The sequence below is a fragment of the Phyllobates terribilis genome, unplaced genomic scaffold (assembly GCF_046119375.1).
Source record: "Phyllobates terribilis strain yellow unplaced genomic scaffold, ASM4611937v1 Scaffold_8__6_contigs__length_399053987, whole genome shotgun sequence".
Lineage (NCBI taxonomy): Eukaryota > Metazoa > Chordata > Amphibia > Anura > Dendrobatidae > Phyllobates > Phyllobates terribilis.
This window is the reverse complement of record NW_027362768.1, coordinates 364,256,384-364,274,969: the sequence shown is the minus strand read 5'-3', so window position 1 is coordinate 364,274,969 and position 18,586 is coordinate 364,256,384. Positions and strand designations below refer to the sequence as shown.

At 46.8% G+C, this 18,586-nt stretch overlaps 1 protein-coding gene across 3 annotated transcripts in view; it reads left to right on the top strand.

Annotated features, from left to right (window-relative positions):
- Positions 1-18,088, top strand: part of PRRT3 (proline rich transmembrane protein 3) — a 51,434-nt gene extending 33,346 nt beyond the window's left edge. For all 3 annotated transcript variants that reach the window (XM_073644824.1, XM_073644823.1, XM_073644825.1), the window contains exon 4: positions 13,986-18,088. In XM_073644824.1, the coding sequence (XP_073500925.1) occupies positions 13,986-16,012 (2,027 nt within the window). In that variant the 3' untranslated portion in view covers positions 16,013-18,088. The remainder of the gene's footprint in view (positions 1-13,985) is intronic.
- The last annotated feature ends 498 nt before the right edge of the window (positions 18,089-18,586 follow it).

The following is an 18,586-nucleotide window of genomic DNA, read 5'->3' as shown; positions in this document are numbered from 1 at the left end:
TAACCTGCGATTTCTGAGGCTGGTGACTCGGATAAACTTATCCTCAGAAGCAGAGGTGACTCTTGGTCTTCCTTTCCTGGGGCAGTCCTCATGTGGGCCAGTTTCTTTGTAGCGCTTGATGGTTTTTGCAACTGCACTTGGGGACACTTTCAAAGTTTGTCCAATTTTTCAGACTGACTGACCTTCATTTCTTAAAGTACTGATGGCCACTCGTTTTTCTTTACTTAGCTGCTTTTTTCTTGCCATAATAAAAATGCTAACAGTCTATTCAGTAGGACTATCAGCTGTGTATCCACCTGACTTCTGCACAACACAACTGATGGTCCCAACCCCATTTATAAGGCAAGAAATCCCACTTATTAAACCTGACAGGGCACACCTGTGAAGTGAAAACCATTTCTGGTGACTACCTCTTAAAGCTCATCAAGAGAATGCCAAGAGTGTGCAAAGCAGTCATCAAACCAAAAGGTGGCTACTTTGAAGAACCTAGAATATAAGACATATTTTCAGTTGTTTCACACTTTTTTGTATATAATTCCACATGTGTTAATTCATAGTTTTGATGCCTTCAGTGTGAATGTACAATTTTCATAGTCATGAAAATACAGAAAAATCTTTAAATGAGAAGGTGTGTCCAAACTTTTGGTCTGTACTGTAATAAATATATATATATATGTATGTATGTATGTATAATATATGTATATGTGTGTATATATATATATATATATATATATATATATATATATATATATATATATATATGTGTGTATATATATATATATATATATATATATATATATATATATATATATATATATATATATATATATATATATATATATATATATATATATATGTATATGTGTGTGTGTGTATATATATGTATATATATGAAGTATAAAACATCTCTGCGGAGGAATACGCAGGCCAATCAGTGAGCTACACTACTTTTCGTTTTGCACAAAAGATTAACTTTGAGCTGTAATACCAGAAATAGCCTGTGGCCAAAGGTGGAGCTGTTTCTGGAAAAAAATGCAGAGTCTTTTTTATTCTAATTTTAGAGAACCCCTTTAAGCCTTTGTTCCTAAGTTCAGCATGTACGGTGGGGTAAACTGCTGTACATACCAAACGTATCTGCAGGGATCTAATTACTCGACCGAAGCCAGAAAGGGGGTTCTTTGGATTGTTTAAAGGGGATGGTATGGATAGATGGATCTATACATGCGGCCGGGTGTATATGGACCTGACATCCGCACCTCATGAATTCAGTCACTTATTGAGCGTGGACCTGACTGCCGCGGAGGCTCTGAGGACTGGTTTGCATTCTCTCCATGATGAGGGTTTTGTGAACACAAAGTGGACTGAAAGGAGTAACAAGAAGCAGATGGGAGGGGAGCGAGAATGGCGTTGTGGTGGGGGGCTGGGTTATCCCTTAATTTCTTCCTGCTGGGGGGATTGCCAGCTCTCCTTGTGTAGTACTAATACTCATACATGGTAAATAATTAGTAAGGAAAAGCCTAGATTGAAATATGGTACAGACATCACAGTGGGGGTCTTCATCTCCGGACCCCTCCTTGGCCCAGAGTGAAGAACAACGACTCTCACTATGGCAGACTCAGGTCATCCTTATACCACATTCAGTAGAATGACCACGTGTAATACTCCATTTCCCCTGTAGTGGCCGCTGCAGGGAAAGTAAGCAGCTAACTGCAGCTGGAGTTGGCGATCAGTTGATCACCCTTATAATAGAGGTTGTAGGCCATGAGACAACCCCTTTAATTCTTGTCTCCTTTTGGAGAGGGGTGTATAATGAGGTGAACTACAGCAAGGATCCTAATTTTGATATGGGGTGAGCCGCTCCGACAGCTGCCACATGAATCATTGAGGTCGACGACAATCGTAGCAATTCTGGGACGAGCAGATCCTTTAATAAGAATTACCCTCCACGTCCTGAGCTCCGGCCCAGATACGACGTCTCCAGGGTGGAAACCTGAAACAGACAATTGAAAGAACACAGAAGGTCTCAGTTACTGTAGAGCGGGCGCAGGTGTCAGACTGCTGTAATTCCAGAGTTTCTTCTATAGGAAATGAGTCAGAGTCTGGACGATGGATGGGGCAGGACCCCCGGGAGGGAGAACGGAGGCCCCAGCTGCAGCAAAAAAGGGGGTGAAGCAAAGCTTAGCTTCTCCAGACTTTCCACCATAAAGATTCATAGACTGAGTCCAAAACTTCATCAAGACCCCAGCACATGGCCGAGCCAGAATAGATAGTTCTGGGGTGCGACACCCGGCAGCGCCGCCGATCAGTTGTTCCCGTTGCCAACGGTTGAACGGCACATTTCGATCATCTGTATGGTTGCTGGTTGCCCACCTATCGGACACTTCTAAGGGTACGGCGGCTATGGACGCTCCGTGACTCTCTACACCTCGTGCCGGAGGGGGAGCGAGACGATCTACAGGGCACGGGAGGTGAATGAAGGATCTGAACCAGGAGAAGTGTCCATCCCATCTCCAGGCCTTGTTTTCAATAGGAAGTTGTGAGTTAGCGGCATTAATACATTGCACTGTTTGGCGGAGACCGCCTCGTATCTCGGCATGTGATCTGCGTTAACCTCTGCGGACAAATAAACCCACAACAAATATATGAATTCTGCGGGAGATTTCCTAAATCTGAACCAGATGTCGTAAGACGGCCGCAGGGCGCCCTTCATCAAATACATACGTGACTTCCTGACCTTCGTGTCATCGAAGAGCTGAGTGTAACTTATCGTACGGCAGGACGGATATTCCTTATTTCCGTACATCTGGAAAAAAAAAGGCATTTTCATAAAAAAAAAAAAAAAAAGACTTGTGCAAGGTCGGACTCCATCGCAACAAGGAGAGCACATAGGCTTACTGTCACCTAGAAGCGTACGCTCCTCTCCAGCACTGTGCTGGAGAGTCAGCCATAGAGTCACAGGGGTATTTCTATCTTCTGAAGTCACAGGATATCGCTTCATGATTAGTGCGGGGCCACAGCGCTGATTAGGACATGCACCCCCATTACTGGTTGTACTTGCTCGGCAGCACTTATGGCCACCTGCTGTACGAGACTGGCATTAAGACTGGCGTGAATCGTTCATTTTGAGAAGCTTGACTGCGATCTTTTGGGTTTGAGACCAAGGCTAGAGATCGGATGGTAAGCGGGGACGTAGCTACAGGGGGTGCAGGGATAGCAGCTGCGGCTCCGGGGGGCCACAAAAGCAACTCTGCCACGTAAAAAGATAACAGTGGTACATGATCATCGGAGGCCCAGGATCTCTGATAAATCGGGGAGGGGGGTGGAGGGTTAGTATAGACGTGATGCCCCCACTACTCCTACTGGAAAAATGGATCCAGCACCAGAGATAATTATTTCCTTTTGCCCCTCTACTACCCCAGGAAATTAAAGGGATTAGAAAAGATGTCTGCTGTCTTTCAGAAACAGCGCCACCCCTGTCCATAGGCTGGGTCAGGTATTGCAGGTTACCTACGAGTAATTGAAGCACAATCTGGACAATATATATATGTATATGGGCGTCTGTCACTGTTCTGCACAATGGTAAATCGGCCATATGCATGAACCGTTAGGTTGAGTCGATAGTAAAGCGCAGCGCAGAAAGGACTGAGCGGCCAAAGTGCACATAGTTTTCCATGAATTGCTGAGCTTTCATTTCAAGAGCAGATAAAAAATATAGAACCCGTACGAACAGCAGATCCGCGGCGAATCCAGGTAACCCGTGAGCGGTTCTGCTGTCCACCGCTCTGTACATTGCCTCCCCGTGCGTGGTTTTGCTGTCCGCTGCTCTGCACATCGCCGCCCCGTGCGCGGTTCTGCTATCCGCCGCTCTGGACATCGCCACCCCGTGCGCGGTTCTGCTATCCGCCGCTCTGGACATCGCCACCCCGTGCCCGGTACTGCTGTCTGCCGCTCTGTACATTGCCGCCCCGTGCGCGGTTCTGCTGTCCGCCGCTCTGTACTTCACCGCCCCGTGCTCGGTTCTGCTGTCCGCCGCTCTGTACATCGCCGCCCCTTGCGCGGTTCTGCTGTCCGCCGCTCTGTACATCACCGCCCCGTGCGTGGTTCTGCTGTCTGCTGCTCTGTACATCGCCGCCCTATGTGCGGTTCTGCTGTCCGCCGCTCTGTACATCGCCGCCCCGTGCGTGGTTCTGCTGTCTGCTGCTCTGTACATCGCCGCCCTATGTGTGGTTCTGCTGTCCGCCGCTCTGTACATCGCCGCCCCGTGCGCGGTTCTGCTGTCCGCCACTCTGTACATCGCCGCCCCGTGCGTGGTTCTGCTGTCTGCTGCTCTGTACATCGCCGCCCTATGTGTGGTTCTGCTGTCCGCCGCTCTGTACATCGCCGCCCCGTGCGCGGTTCTGCTGTCCGCCACTCTGTACATCGCCGCCCCTTGCGTGGTTCTGCTGTCCGCCGCTCTGTATATCGCCGCCCTATGTGCGGTTCTGCTGTCCGCCGCTCTGTACATCGCCGCCCAGTGCGCATTTCTGCTGTCCACTGCTCTGTACATCACCGCCCCGTGCGCGGTTCTGCTGTCCGCTGCTCTGTACATCGCCGCCCCTTGCGCGGTTCTGCTGTCCACCGCTCTGTACATCGCCGCCCCGTGCGCGGTTCTGCTGTCCCCCGCTCTGAACATCGCCGCCCCGTGCGCGGTTCTGCTGTCCGCCGCTCTGTACATCGCCGCCCCTTGCGCAGTTCTGCTGTCCACCGCTCTGTACATCGCCGCCCCGTGCGCTTTTCTAATGTCCGCCGCTCTGTACAACGCCGCCCCGTGCGCGGTTCTGCTGTCCGCTGCTATGTACATCGCCGCCCCGTGCGCGTCCGATATCACGTTCACTTCGACAAGCCGCAGATTTACCTCGAGTTTCCCGCTCTTGTAAACAACGTCTGCTTTCTTTATAAATGGCTCCCGGCGGCCGCCTCCGTCTCCTCATGTTTACAGGAATCATTTCTTGAGCAGTCGCCATCACTGGATCCTGATTATGTCACATCCAAATAGAAAACAGCTTCATGAGCCGGAATCACGCGGCGGCCACATTTGTGTAACGTATTATGGGACCCAGCAATCCCAATCACGTAGCGCCAGGCTCCGCTGGATGAATTACCGATATAAAGGGCCCGGTCCCTGCGTATTAGGACATTGATTACACAGCACCGCGCCGGACGGGTCAGCGCAGATGTCAGGAAATATAAACCGAAAACATATGGTGAGCGTGTAATCACATTATTCAACGGGCTCGAGGCCAGGAATTATAGTAATACCTGCAGACAATCAGCAATCATTGCTTTTAAAGGGATGGATCTCTCAGGACTCGTCTTTTAACTCTGTATTGTTTTTTCGGTAACTTTTATTGGAGATGGAGTTAAAATAAATGCCAATATTATGGCTGCCTGCAGTCACCACCAGGGGGAGCTGAGGAGCTTACTGTGTATTGTATTTGGTGGAGCTGAAGAAGACTATGATATGGATAAGATAGGTTTGTAAGATGAGATTGGTGGTGATCCGACACCTGGCCGGCACCTTCAGCGATCAGCTCTTTGTAGGTGCCATGGCCGCCAGAAGTGCACAGTGTAAGGAACCAGAATAGCACAGCGCCGTTCACAGCGGGGTGGCCGTTCTCTGGTACTGCAAATCAGCTCCCATACACTTTAATAGGGGCTGATCTGTAAAGGCCATGACATGGTGTACGGATCTGTGCTGTTCTGGCTCCTCACATTCCGTCACAGCTGATTGGAGGGGCTGTCTGACACTGGGTGCCCCCCAATCTGAAGTTGATGAGCTATCCTAAGGATAAAGGGGGTCTTTCCCAAGTGCTACAGCCAAACCTGCATCAGGTCTTTCTTCCATAAGAACTAGTCCTGCAACCAAGACCGGAGGGGAATCAGTGAAGGATGCTCCAGAGATGGCCGACAGGGGGCGCTCTGGAGCAGAGAGGGGGGCAACCTTTTGTTACCACTGTCTCTGCCAATAAACTCCTCTTATCCCGCAGCGTAGACTTTCATAGGCAGCGGGTGCTGTCTTGTGGGAGTTTTTTTCTGCACACAGGAAAATTGCCAACAATTCCTCGAGTCCTGGAGTTCTCCCCTTTTTCCAGTAGTCTCCATGATGACCAGAAGTGGATGATGATGATGAGAATGTACAGGGGTCCATGTGTTTGTAGGGTCCGTGGTTCAACCTTTACATCGTTGATCTTTTTTATTTTCGCCCCTTTCGATGGTGACATTACGCCGGTCTCTGCCTGCAGCCGAGTGTCTTCTAATTGATGGGACTTTTATTTCCAGTAAGTGCAATCATCTGTTTTCCCTGACGCTCTGCAGGTGTTCTCTGCGGAGAATTGCGCGGCAGCATTTAGCATCCAGCGATACCTGTGCTCAGGCCTCAATTCATTCATCTCTTGTTGTTGCATAGTGTTTGTTCCAACCTGCCCGAGGCCTCGGCTGCGTACACACTGTGCAGTCACAACAAGCAGGCATGAAGCCTGGAATGTAGCAGCCGTGGGCCGCCATGTGGGAAGGAAGCTGGAATATGGAAATGCATTGTCAACAGGCGACACCACACCGGCCCTACCCTGACTGCGCCGTCTGCAAACCAAAGAGATTATATACTGATAGCCATGAGCATATCCTGCCCCAACAGAGCAGCGGCATCTATATGAAAAAGAATAGGTTTCCCGTACTGTAGAGATAACTTATCACTAGTCTCATTATCATCACAGACAGGATTATAGTGATAGGAGTACCTCTGTGTAGATCACACAGGATCCATCATTCACAATAGGTGATGTCACAGCTCTCCTCCTCCTCCTCCTGTTCAATGACTGATAACACCTCTATATACAGTAGATAAAACTGGATCCACCATTCACAATATATAATGTCACAGCTCACCGCTTCCTCCTCCTGTACAATGACTGATAACACCTCTATATACAGCAGATAAGACTGGATCCATCATTCACAACAGGGGATGTCACAGCTCTCCTCCTCCTCCTGTACAATGACTGATAACACCTCTATATACAGTAGATAACACAGGATCCACCATTCACAATTGGTGATGTCACAGCTCTCCTCCTCCTCCTCCTGTACAATGACTGATAACACCTCTATATACAGTAGATAACACAGGATCCACCATTCACAATAGGTGATGCCACAGCTCACCTCCTCCTCCTGTACAATGACTGATAACACCTCTATATACAGTAGATTACACAGAATCCACCATTCACTATAGGGGATGTCGCAGCTCACCACCTCCTCCTGTACAATGACTGATAGCACCTCTATATACAGTAGATAGCACAGGATCCACCATTCACAATTTGTGATGGCACAGCTCACCTCCTCACGATGGCATAGGTCACAGAGCATGCTCGGTACACTCTATTGTAGAAGTCAATGAACCTCTCCCGGGTCATCTCGCAGCAGCTGGGCGTCTGCCGGCGTCAGATGGCTGCTGCAGAGCCTCGGTGATTTCAGTGTTTCTCTTCTAAGTCCTTTAATAACAACAGTTGCATAACTGCTGGCAGAGCCGGAGGGAACTTCCAGCCAAGCTCTTCTGTAGCCAGTCCAGCTCAGCCGAGGCTCTCAGCATGCCGATGAGAAAATCAGCAGCTGCAAATGTGTTCAACCCCCGCGGCTGCCTGGAATATTGATCAGTGTCACATTTTGTTATGATTTTCCTATTACAAAACAGACTGATTGGAAACAGCGGCCTCGGAAAGTCGAGATTCTAAGTCTGGATTTATAATTTTCCTGGTCAAAATATTTTTACGATGTAATCTGCCGTCATTCAGAGTTTCTTAATTCTAAGGATAGATAATTAGTTTTATCCAAAGTATTAAAATGTATCCTGTCCAGTTTGGAAAATATATTTTTAAATCCGTTCCTAAAGGGGGTCCTTAATAATTTCAGCGCAATGCTTTCTTTTCCCTGCGGAGGTGCTATAGGGAAACTGAACACTTACTGGTGGTTTCCCTCACAAATTGCACCTGATCACTTCGTGTTCTTACCTGTATTCAGACTAATTTTAGGGGGTGCAAAGAGTGGAAAATGCCTTTAAATGTAAAGTCTTACAATCATTTAAGATAATTTTGGATGCCTTATTCCCCTTTTAAACATGCCGCAGATTAGTGGCGAAACTTGTTCCACCAATTGCTTAAAAGACTGCTCTGAAGCGCGCAGCTCCGGATGCAGAAAGCTCACCTCCTTTATAAATGTATGCACAGAGTGGTGTACAGGCTTAAAGGGTTTGTGCCAAGTTTTGATGTTCTTTAAGATAGGGTATAACTTCCCAATTACTGGGACCCTCACCGATCCTGATAAGATAGGGTATAACTTCCCAATTACTGGGACTCTCACCGATCCCGATAAGATAGGGTATAACTTCCCAATTACTGGGACTCTCACCGATCCCGATAAGATAGGGTATAACTTCCCAATTACTGGGACCCTCACCGATCCCGATAAGATAGGGTATAACTTCCCAATTACTGGGACCCTCACCGATCCCGATAAGATAGGGTATAACTTCCCAATTACTGGGACCCTCACCGATCCCGATAAGATAGGGTATAACTTCCCAATTACTGGGACCCTCACCGATCCCGATAAGATAGGGTATAACTTCCCAATTACTGGGACCCTCACCGATCCCGATAAGATAGGGTATAACTTCCCAATTACTGGGACCCTCACCGATCCCGATAAGATAGGGTATAACTTCCCAATTACTGGGACCCTCACCGATCCCGATAAGATAGGGTATAACTTCCCAATTACTGGGACCCTCACCGATCCCGATAAGATAGGGTATAACTTCCCAATTACTGGGACCCTCACCGATCCCGATAAGATAGGGTATAACTTCCCAATTACTGGGACCCTCACCGATCCCGATAAGATAGGGTATAACTTCCCAATTACTGGGACCCTCACCGATCCCGATAAGATAGGGTATAACTTCCCAATTACTGGGACCCTCACCGATCCCGATAAGATAGGGTATAACTTCCCAATTACTGGGACCCTCACCGATCCCGATAAGATAGGGTATAACTTCCCAATTACTGGGACCCTCACCGATCCCGATAAGATAGGGTATAACTTCCCAATTACTGGGACCCTCACCGATCCCGATAAGATAGGGTATAACTTCCCAATTACTGGGACCCTCACCGATCCCGATAAGATAGGGTATAACTTCCCAATTACTGGGACCCTCACCGATCCCAATAAGATAGGGTATAACTTCCCAATTACTGGGACCCTCACCGATCCCAATAAGATAGGAGGAGATGGGAGGATAAGATGCAGGAGATGAACACTTAAGGGTGCTTACGTGAGCACTTGGAGCAGTCTTTCAGCAATCGACGGGGGTCTCAGGACCCAGACCTCCACCAACCTGCAGCACGTTAAAGGATTTCTGAACCTTCAAGTACCTAGAACATCCCTAAAATAATGTTATTTCAAAATGAGAGTTTCAGCATTTTTCTCATGGGGAGGGGGGCTAATTTTTGGAACTTCTTATGCCAGTCCAAAAATGCACATGCCTCTTAATAAATTTGCCACATTTTGTACTGTTCAAAACGTAAAGCTTTGGAGCTAAGAACCTTATTGTAATGCTTCCTTTTCTCTACGGAGGTGCTGTAGGGAAAGTGAACACTTGGTGGTTTCAGCCACCGATACCAGCGTGATCGCAATAGATGTAGAACCTGTGATGAAGCCAAATTTCCTAAGGACACCTATATCTAAAACACCATTAATTTGGAAGGATTTAAGATGCTTTATGATTATAATCATATAGATTGCCTCTAAAATAATGTTCCTAATGGGTTGGACTAGGATTTTTTTACATTTTCCTAGGTGGGGTGGAGAGGTATCATATTCTGTCCGATACATACTGTAGCCCACATTTATTAAGCAGCTCGTTACAATTTTGGGTGTAAACTGACCTTTTATGGTCTCTTGTTGGGAGCAAAAAACTCCGTCTTCTCCTGCCGTGTGCCATCCTATTAGAGATACCAGTGTTCTTCATTATGGATTAGATCTACAGTCTACACACATAGTAGATGTGTCCACCACGCTTTATGTTTGGATAAGACATCTTTCCACCTGTCACCGACAGCCTTCGATTTCTGTCCCACTTCTATATTTGCTTATCTTAGAAGAGGTGACAAGAGGATTGTTTTAAGGACATTAAAGACCCCGTGACGGCAGTAACGTTTTGGCACGTTCTCCACTTTCCTGACTTGACGTGCAGTTGGTGGAAGCCGGGGATCAAGGAGCATCGAGTGACTTGTCCCCGGACCGTGATCCGCAACATTCACTTATTCCATAACACAAAACTCATTAGCCTCTGGCTGGAATCGTCACACGTTGCCCCTGTAGAGACCCCCCGAGTCATTGTCAGCCCGAGCCGGGAATAGATCGACTGGAAGCATCTGCAAGAACGTTTCCATCACCTCATCAAGAACCTCCATTCCTCTGCAGCATAACTTTGGTCTTTCCTCGCTGCGCACTATGGAAAGGTTTAGTCTACTGGAGCCCACCCAAGTCAAAAAGGAGGTAGAGAACAATCAAAAGCTGCCGCAAGCCCTGATGTCAAGGGGCCCGAAGGAAATGTGTCGGATCAGAAGGAATTTTTATAATGTTACCGAACAGTTTATTTGAGCTGGGCAAACAGAAGACACAAGCCAAGAAGGCTGCAACCAAATACTAGAGATTAGAAACCTCATTGTGCTGACAGTCTTGTCCTCCAACCACCCAATAGACATGCACGCTCGTGTCATCCATGCATGCATGTTCCCAAGTAATTCTCTGCCAGACATCACTGGTAGCCACGTATCACCCCTGAGAACAAAAGGATCGGGCTTTGGAATTCAACCAGCTTGGTGCTTCTTTCCTCCAACATAATCTCTCAGAGGAGAGTCAAGAGACCTCCATTCATGGATGGTCGGTCAGTCCCACCAAATTCAGCGGCTTCGTACCACTATTCTCAATCGTACCAAAGGCAAAAGTGTCAAGGGTCTTATGCAAAATCCATAACATGGTCCCCACCTACTATGCACCAGTTATACTATCGGTGCGCTCTTATTTGTCATAGTGGCTTTTGGGCCATCAGAGCCTGGACATAGGAAGACTTTTGGTTGGTGGAGGACAATCAGAAGCGGTTTGGAGTCTCCAGACACAACTGGTACTATGTTCTCCCAAGTGCAGGGCTGAAGCTGTAAACACCTAATTTTTACACCTATTTCTTATCCGGCTTCAAAACTCACTAGTTACTCCATTTTTGATGCAATTTGTTTAGTGCAGACCATCAATATCAGATAAGCAGAGCCGACCAACCAGATCGCAGTGCTCCAAAACGCCGCACATTGTGTTATGGTCACGAATGGTACTGCCAGCTGTCTCAACAAGTCAATGAGATAACTTATGAATAAGCATAGGACTACGCTGCTTCAATCAGATGATCGGAGGGGGTGATCTGACATTGATGACCTATCAGTCAGTAATATTAAAGTTCTCGACAACACCCCCTTTAAGGGTCACCTCAATAGTTATTACAAATGTCCTCCAGAGATCTGTTAATATAAAGCGTCTTCAGATGCAGCAGAAATAGAAGCTGTCGCTGCACATTGAGCGCTCCGCAGTAACGTCACTGATCTTATTGTATATCCCCCCTCCCCCGGTCCGACCTAATCCCCATCAAATCCTGTTTTCTTTCACTGTGACCTGGAGATTGGATTTGACTGCCCCTGAATACACCGATGAGCTCATCCCTCTTATGTAACTTGCCGTGTGATTTCTATTGTAATGGCCGGCGCTGCCTGTGATCTGCCGTCACCACGCTGGGTCCAGGATAGACCATATCTGACATGACGTCCATTGATTGTGAAGGTGTATAGCTTTATACAGGGGGAGAGTAGCCAGACAGACGTTGCTTGGACAGGGAGGCAGTCATTTTTTTTTGGGATAAATCGAATGCTCCTTTACTTCTATATGGGGGCAGTTACTTTTTGGCCCCTTTGTTTCTTTCTTGGATGAAGCTCATTTAATGGGTTCTTGTCCCATACTTTTTTGGAATCGTATTGATTGCAGTACTTCTTTCACGATGCCTGAATGTACTTTTTTGGTACCACCGAACCCTCTCGAAAGTAGTTTCTGGGAGAATTTGAGAGAATTTGCACCCAGGAGATTTGCCAACTCTTCCCGGAGGTCCTTCTTCTACAGGGCCCCATTGCAAAATCTGTCGAAGACTCCCAACACCTTATGGCAGTTGCAAGAAATTGTCGTAAGAGCGCAAGAAACGGGGAATGGAGGAGTGTAATCTGTAAAAAAAAAAAAAGTGGCATGGCTATGGATGAAAATTTTCAAAGGTAGTATTTGCACCTGGGCCACCAGTATTATAAATGGCACATGGTAGGCGGAGGGGGTACGGCTACACAGTTTGCACTTGGGCCCAGGTGTCTGGTATGTCAGGTTCAGGTGTATGGAGGTGACATAATCATTACGATGAATCCCTCGGGCGATAGAAATGATCTCATTACTCACACGTCTCTGTCCATCAAGCTGTCAGGAGCCATTTCTGATACTTGCTTGTTTATACATTTTCGGATTAGCAAACCGTATGTTGTGAGCGGCCCCATGGTAACTGCCCGTCCGTAAAGCGGGACACAATTCCGGCCCGTGCAGGAATCAGCTCCATACCATGACATAGGGTAAAGTAACATCTCACGTAAGAGCCCAGGACTGATGCCATGAATGTGGCTCATTGTACTCAGCGCACGACTATGACTATAGGGCCGAGGAATGCAGACGTTGCACTCATACATTAGGACCGTCCCGTCTCAGCATTAAGGCCTTGATTGATTATAACTCGCAGGAATATACAACTTCTCTACATTTATCACAAACGTTTCTTCCAAGAGGAGTTCAACAAGGCGGTAAGTAATAAATCCGCACGATAATGCGCAAATAGAGGAACATACCGCATCTGTGTACCTAAGCCGAGCACACACTACATTCTTCATCTTGAAATTGACTCCAGGAGTCCTAAACCGGTGTATCTGAGCCTGCCGTATGATACCGCGATGCTGAGCTGGGCAGGGGCATAGTTATGGGGAAGATTGGGCAAGAGGGACATGTACCCAACTGCCGGGAGCCAATAATCCCTTCGGCAATGGCCGAGGTATTTAGATGCAGAATTAGGGAATAGCACTGAATCTTGTCGGAGAAGCACACAACTCTGCCGAAACATCCATGGCCTCTCATGATGGGGAGTGCAATTGGTATCTACCGAGAAATCACCATTAAAATACCATATACATTACACTAAAGTCAGGTGAACCCGCCAATATCAGCCCACAAACTGTGCATGGGGACCTCTCGAAAAGGTTCCAGCTTGCTGAATTTCAGAAGCATGTTCTCACCAGAAATAAGCCGCTGTCGAGTTGTCTACCAGCAACTCTCTCATACAGAATGCGGGAGCAGCTGGCCGAGCCGAGATTTAGAGCTCCCATACAGATTAGACTAATGTCGATCGGACCTGCTGATATCGACGGTCTAATGTGTATGGGGGCGCCGGGCGACTGGTGGTCTAGAGAAAAGTCAATCGCACATGTCCGATTTCAGACTGTCGATCATATTGTTCTCCTGGAGCTAAGCCGATGGCCAACATGTCGGTCGGGGGCTTTCTCATAGAGAACACGAGTAATCAGAGGCGCGAGCACTATGTGTATGGGAGAATCGGCTTAGATGGCTGTCAGCCAAATGATCAGCCGAAGCATCAACCTGTCGACAGTCATCTTATATGTATGGCCAGCTATACTGTACATGGTGTTGTCAGGAGAGATAGTTTGTCTAATGTGTATGAGGGCCCTTAGAACAAGTGGTTTCCTTTTCTTATCTGTGTTTTTAATTAACCTTCATGTCTTTTTTTTCTTCAGGCCCAGCGCCAGACACTTTAGAAGAAACTAAAGTGTCTCCAAATGGAACCAGGAAGAATGGACGCAGAGGAGAGATAAGAGTCACAACTCAGAGAGCCTTTCATCGTCCGAAGCTCATCGATGTCCCAACCAACTATCCTTCCAAGAAACCAACCATGGACTCTCAAATGTGCTCTAAGAACGGCGGCACATGTGAATTTGTGGGAACCAATTACACTCTACTAAAGTGGGATGACCTACAACGTACCCTCAGCTTTGCCTGGGATATGCACGTTTACGGGACAGGCGCCCTGTTCTTGTTGTTATCAGTTATTGCTCTCATCAACCTTATTGGATCTCCCATTCTTCGGGTGCCCTATCTTCCATACATCATTCTGGCAAATTCCCTCTTGTTTGTAATTGGGGTCCTACGAGGGGTCTTTTTTCTTCTTGATCCCTATGGGACAAGGATGAAGATTACGCAGCCAGTTGCCCTGGTACTGTACAATGTGACCTTTCCACTTATGCTAACGGCATTTGCCACTTTGCTGCTGTTGGTCCTGAAGATTGCCCGTCTTCAAGTGCTACCCCCAAAGTTCCAGAGCCTTGCCTTGCTTGCCGTCATAGCGGTCATTCATTTCATCGTTCTTCTAAGTGCCGATCTCTTAACCCATCTTCTAAATCCTTCTGTAAACATGGTCTTACAGATCCTCTCCATCTCGTGGGGTATTTTTTTAATGGTCAGCAATTTTGTGGCATATTACCAGCTAATGAAGAGTAGCAAAGAAATCGTAAATGAGACACAACGAGCATCGCCAACCGGTGAAGATATTGTGGTGGTTCAGACCCAAGAAAGGAGTATTAAATGCATGTTTACATCATCCAGAGTATTAATAGTGGGCAGTATTTTTGGACTTCTATGTTGTGCTTTACAGGTCTACGCCATATTGTGGCTGTACGGATTACTGGGCAAGAAGAATACATTTTCCTGGTCCTGGTGGTTCCTGCAGTTTTGGTTTCGAATATTCGAATTGGCTCTTTGCTTCTCCATGATCTTCGTAGCATCCCACAGCTTCTGCCTCCAGTGCAGCAGTAACGATCATACCTGCTGGTCCAAAATAATCAGCTACTTCTGCACCTACAAGAAAAGTGACGTTCCCGAATATCCAAACAACTGCTATGACTGGACAAACAACATCCAAGATAGGATGGTCAACAACAACATCAGCAAAAGCCTCATCCGCAACCAAGCCGAGAACGTTCCTCTTAGGATCATCAAAGAAAACAATGAGACTAAGAGTGGTGTCGCCATCGGGAACAATAGTCAGTCATCATCCCCCCTCTTCCGACCTAAACCCGATTCTGTATTTGGCCCCAAATCTCAAAATGTGACCATGGGACGTTCTTACACAAGTATTTGTTTCGAGAAAGAGTCAATGCTCTCGCTGACAGATCTGGAGTTTCGTCCGCCATCTCCTATCAATCTGAGTAGAAGCATCGACGAGGCATTGTTCCGGGAACATCTGGTAAGAGACAGCATATTCCTAGACTCCAGTCTTCAGTATCCTAGCTACTTGACCCGACAGGACTCTTGTTCCTCCTTGAAAGAATGTTCTGCTCTGAACCAGACTGTAGACCCACTCATTTCCTCTGACTTGAAAATGAGAAGATGCAGCAATCCCGACTACATGTACAGTACGGCCAAGTGTAACTCAACCACCGAGGCCGAATCTCCAAGCGAAAGCCTCCAACAAAGCAAAGAACTTCCTCGAGATCTTACCACCGATGCCGTCGTGTCGGTCAGCTCCATGGACAGCGTTTCGAAAGGGTCAATCAAAATCAGCTGGAATCCTTGGCGCCACGGACTATCTTCCGTTGAAAGCCTTCCTCTTGAAGACGCTCCAACCACCCAACTTCTAAAGCTAGGGTCCCAACCTAGCATCATGTCCAAGTGCAGTGAGCCCGAGAAAAGTTTCGGGAGGAGACTGATCGAAAGAAGTCAAACCACAGATTCGCACAGTATTGCCAGCGAGACCATCGAACTGTGAGTTGGTGCTTCCACCATGGACTTGTCATAAAAGAAAGGGAAAGATGCCTGGTTTTTTAACGAAAGAACATTTCTATAATATCATAGAGGAGACGCCCTGACCTCTAGTCGGATATTATGTCATAAGCACACTGTGCGTCTTGTGTTTTAGGAATCGCCATATATCTCCGTTTTGTTACAGAACTGTTTTCTATGTATTTATTTTGGGTTGCCACGTGTGACTTCCTCCACTGGACTCGTATTTTTTTTTTATTACAAGATGGACGCCTGTCTATTGTATTGTCTTATAAAAGCACTTAAAGGCAGAACTTGTGAATTTCTGTCGGACTTTAACCCTATAAAATAGTATTGTTTTAAAACAAGAGCCTAAAGGACTTGGTACGTTAACCCACAACGGTACGATGTGTCCATGACAAACATTTTGAGGCCTCTACTGTCATCCTGAAAGGCAGAAACCTTACCAAAAAAACAAGCAAAGTTTTTCATGACAATCAGATTAAAAGAAATCTAAAACTTAGAAAAAATGGGTAAAAAAAACACTATGAAAAACCGAATGTTGTCACTACTGTGTGTACACACAGACGTGGTAAGATGCCAGTAATTCCGGTACCTGCGTTGGCGAGAAATAATAAGTTCTCAACCCAACTGTGGAAAGTTCTGGTTACATAATACGTAGATCGGTGGTAAGGTTTTGCGACATTTTGAGAGGAGATTTTGAGGCCCCCAGACACCTTGTTGGCTGATTCTGCTGATATTGTTGACTTCAGCCAACTTTTGTCTAATGTGTATGGGGTTCATTAAATAGAAAACCCACCAAACCAACAACGTATATTCTACGACGTAGCTGTATACCCCATTATAGAGAGGAAATCCAAAACCAAAAGGGAAATCAGGTCGAATGATTAAAGATATATGTGGGGAGATGACATTGGTAATGTCTGAGATCCTTCAGCCACCACTGATTTCCAATTACAGCTCTCTGTCGAGAAATCAGACCCCCTTTAGCACTGCTAGGAGATTTCTTCAAGGGTCAATGAACACTATTTCTAAGCAATCATTGATTTCCAATAGGAGAAGTCTCTGCGCCATGCCAAAGCGTTCTGCCCTCTCCTTCTTCAGTTTGGATCTAGGATCCCAGATGTCAGTGAGGTCGCGTACGACCATTTGTTAATCAGATCATTTGGACCGTAATTCCCTTCACTGTGGGTGCTGTTCACAGGCACAAAGTGGCAGCATCTTATGTTACCAGTATGACGCCGACCGCCACATAGTATTAGACAAATTTAGCATGGAAATAAACTGCAATTTATTTACATCCAAGCAGTCTCTTCGTCCTCCAGGTCAGTTTCTTCCCTACAAGCATTCCACTACTTTCCTAAAAATTACATTGTGCCCACATTGGTGGCTGCTGCTTTAATCAACACAGGCCACACCCCCTGAGTCTAAACTCCACCCAGACACTCTCTAACGCCTCCCACCCTGGCAGGAAGAAAGCGGATCTAGCAAATGGCCTGTGACATTGGCACTGTACTGACAGCCGAGAAGGCAAAAAGCAGCAGCCACACCATCTTAGTCAGCATTATTAATGAGATTTTTCATAATATACACTTTGGTGGAACCCCCCTTTAACATTCAGAACACTTCCCACCACTGTGAGCGAGCGATGGACCCTGTTAACCGTTAGTAATGCCCCCTAGGCCTATACTGAATCCAGCACTTAGCGTAACCTTGTAGTGTGAGGCCGCCGTACCTGTATATAGGTCTGTATATACGTCCACTCCTCGTGGCTTCTGTCGCACCAGCAATCTCCAATGTCGTAGTCATTGCTGAATATATACGGCCTCCCCGAGTCGGAGAGGAATTTTCAAGGCAGCTGAGGCACAATCCCGGGACGTCGGGAACGTGACAATGGTGTAGACTGTGAAAGCTGTGACAATCCAAGCGAGAGCGCCACCTACGTACATGGGGGGCCGCGTCTCTCTGTACCGCTGCACAGGAGCCATATTTCTATATACCCTAGTGTCAAGGCTTGGTAGGCCAGCCATGCCGTGTGCCAAATTACACTTGTACATACAATAAAAAACGTCTTTAAAAACCGAAACGCATCCTTATTTATGTGCCGCTCACACAGCTTAAAGGAATTGTCCTGGTCTGAGATACTGATGACCTAAACTTGTCTGACACCCGTCCCCGTCAACTGCTACCAGGTCCTGCGCCCGGGGGAAGTTCAGTGTACGGCGCTCTCCTGCTGCGCCAGTGCTGCCATTTCTGTGATCCCCAACAGTCTCTGCTTACTTCCCATCACATGTTGTATATCATTCACATGACCTCTGCAGCCAATCACTGGCCTCCAGGGCATTGTCCGAATGTATGGCATGTGACCTCCAAAACCAACGATTGGCTGCAGTGGTCATATGAATGATTTTTTTTTTTTTGCATGTGATAGCTGTAGGAAGTAAGAAACTGCACTGGAGTGTCAGGTGAGTGAAGAGGTGTGTGTAGGTTTCCTTTTATTTAACCCATTCCCTGCTCTAAGCAGAAGTTTTACAAACTTTAGAAAACCCCTATGAAGATG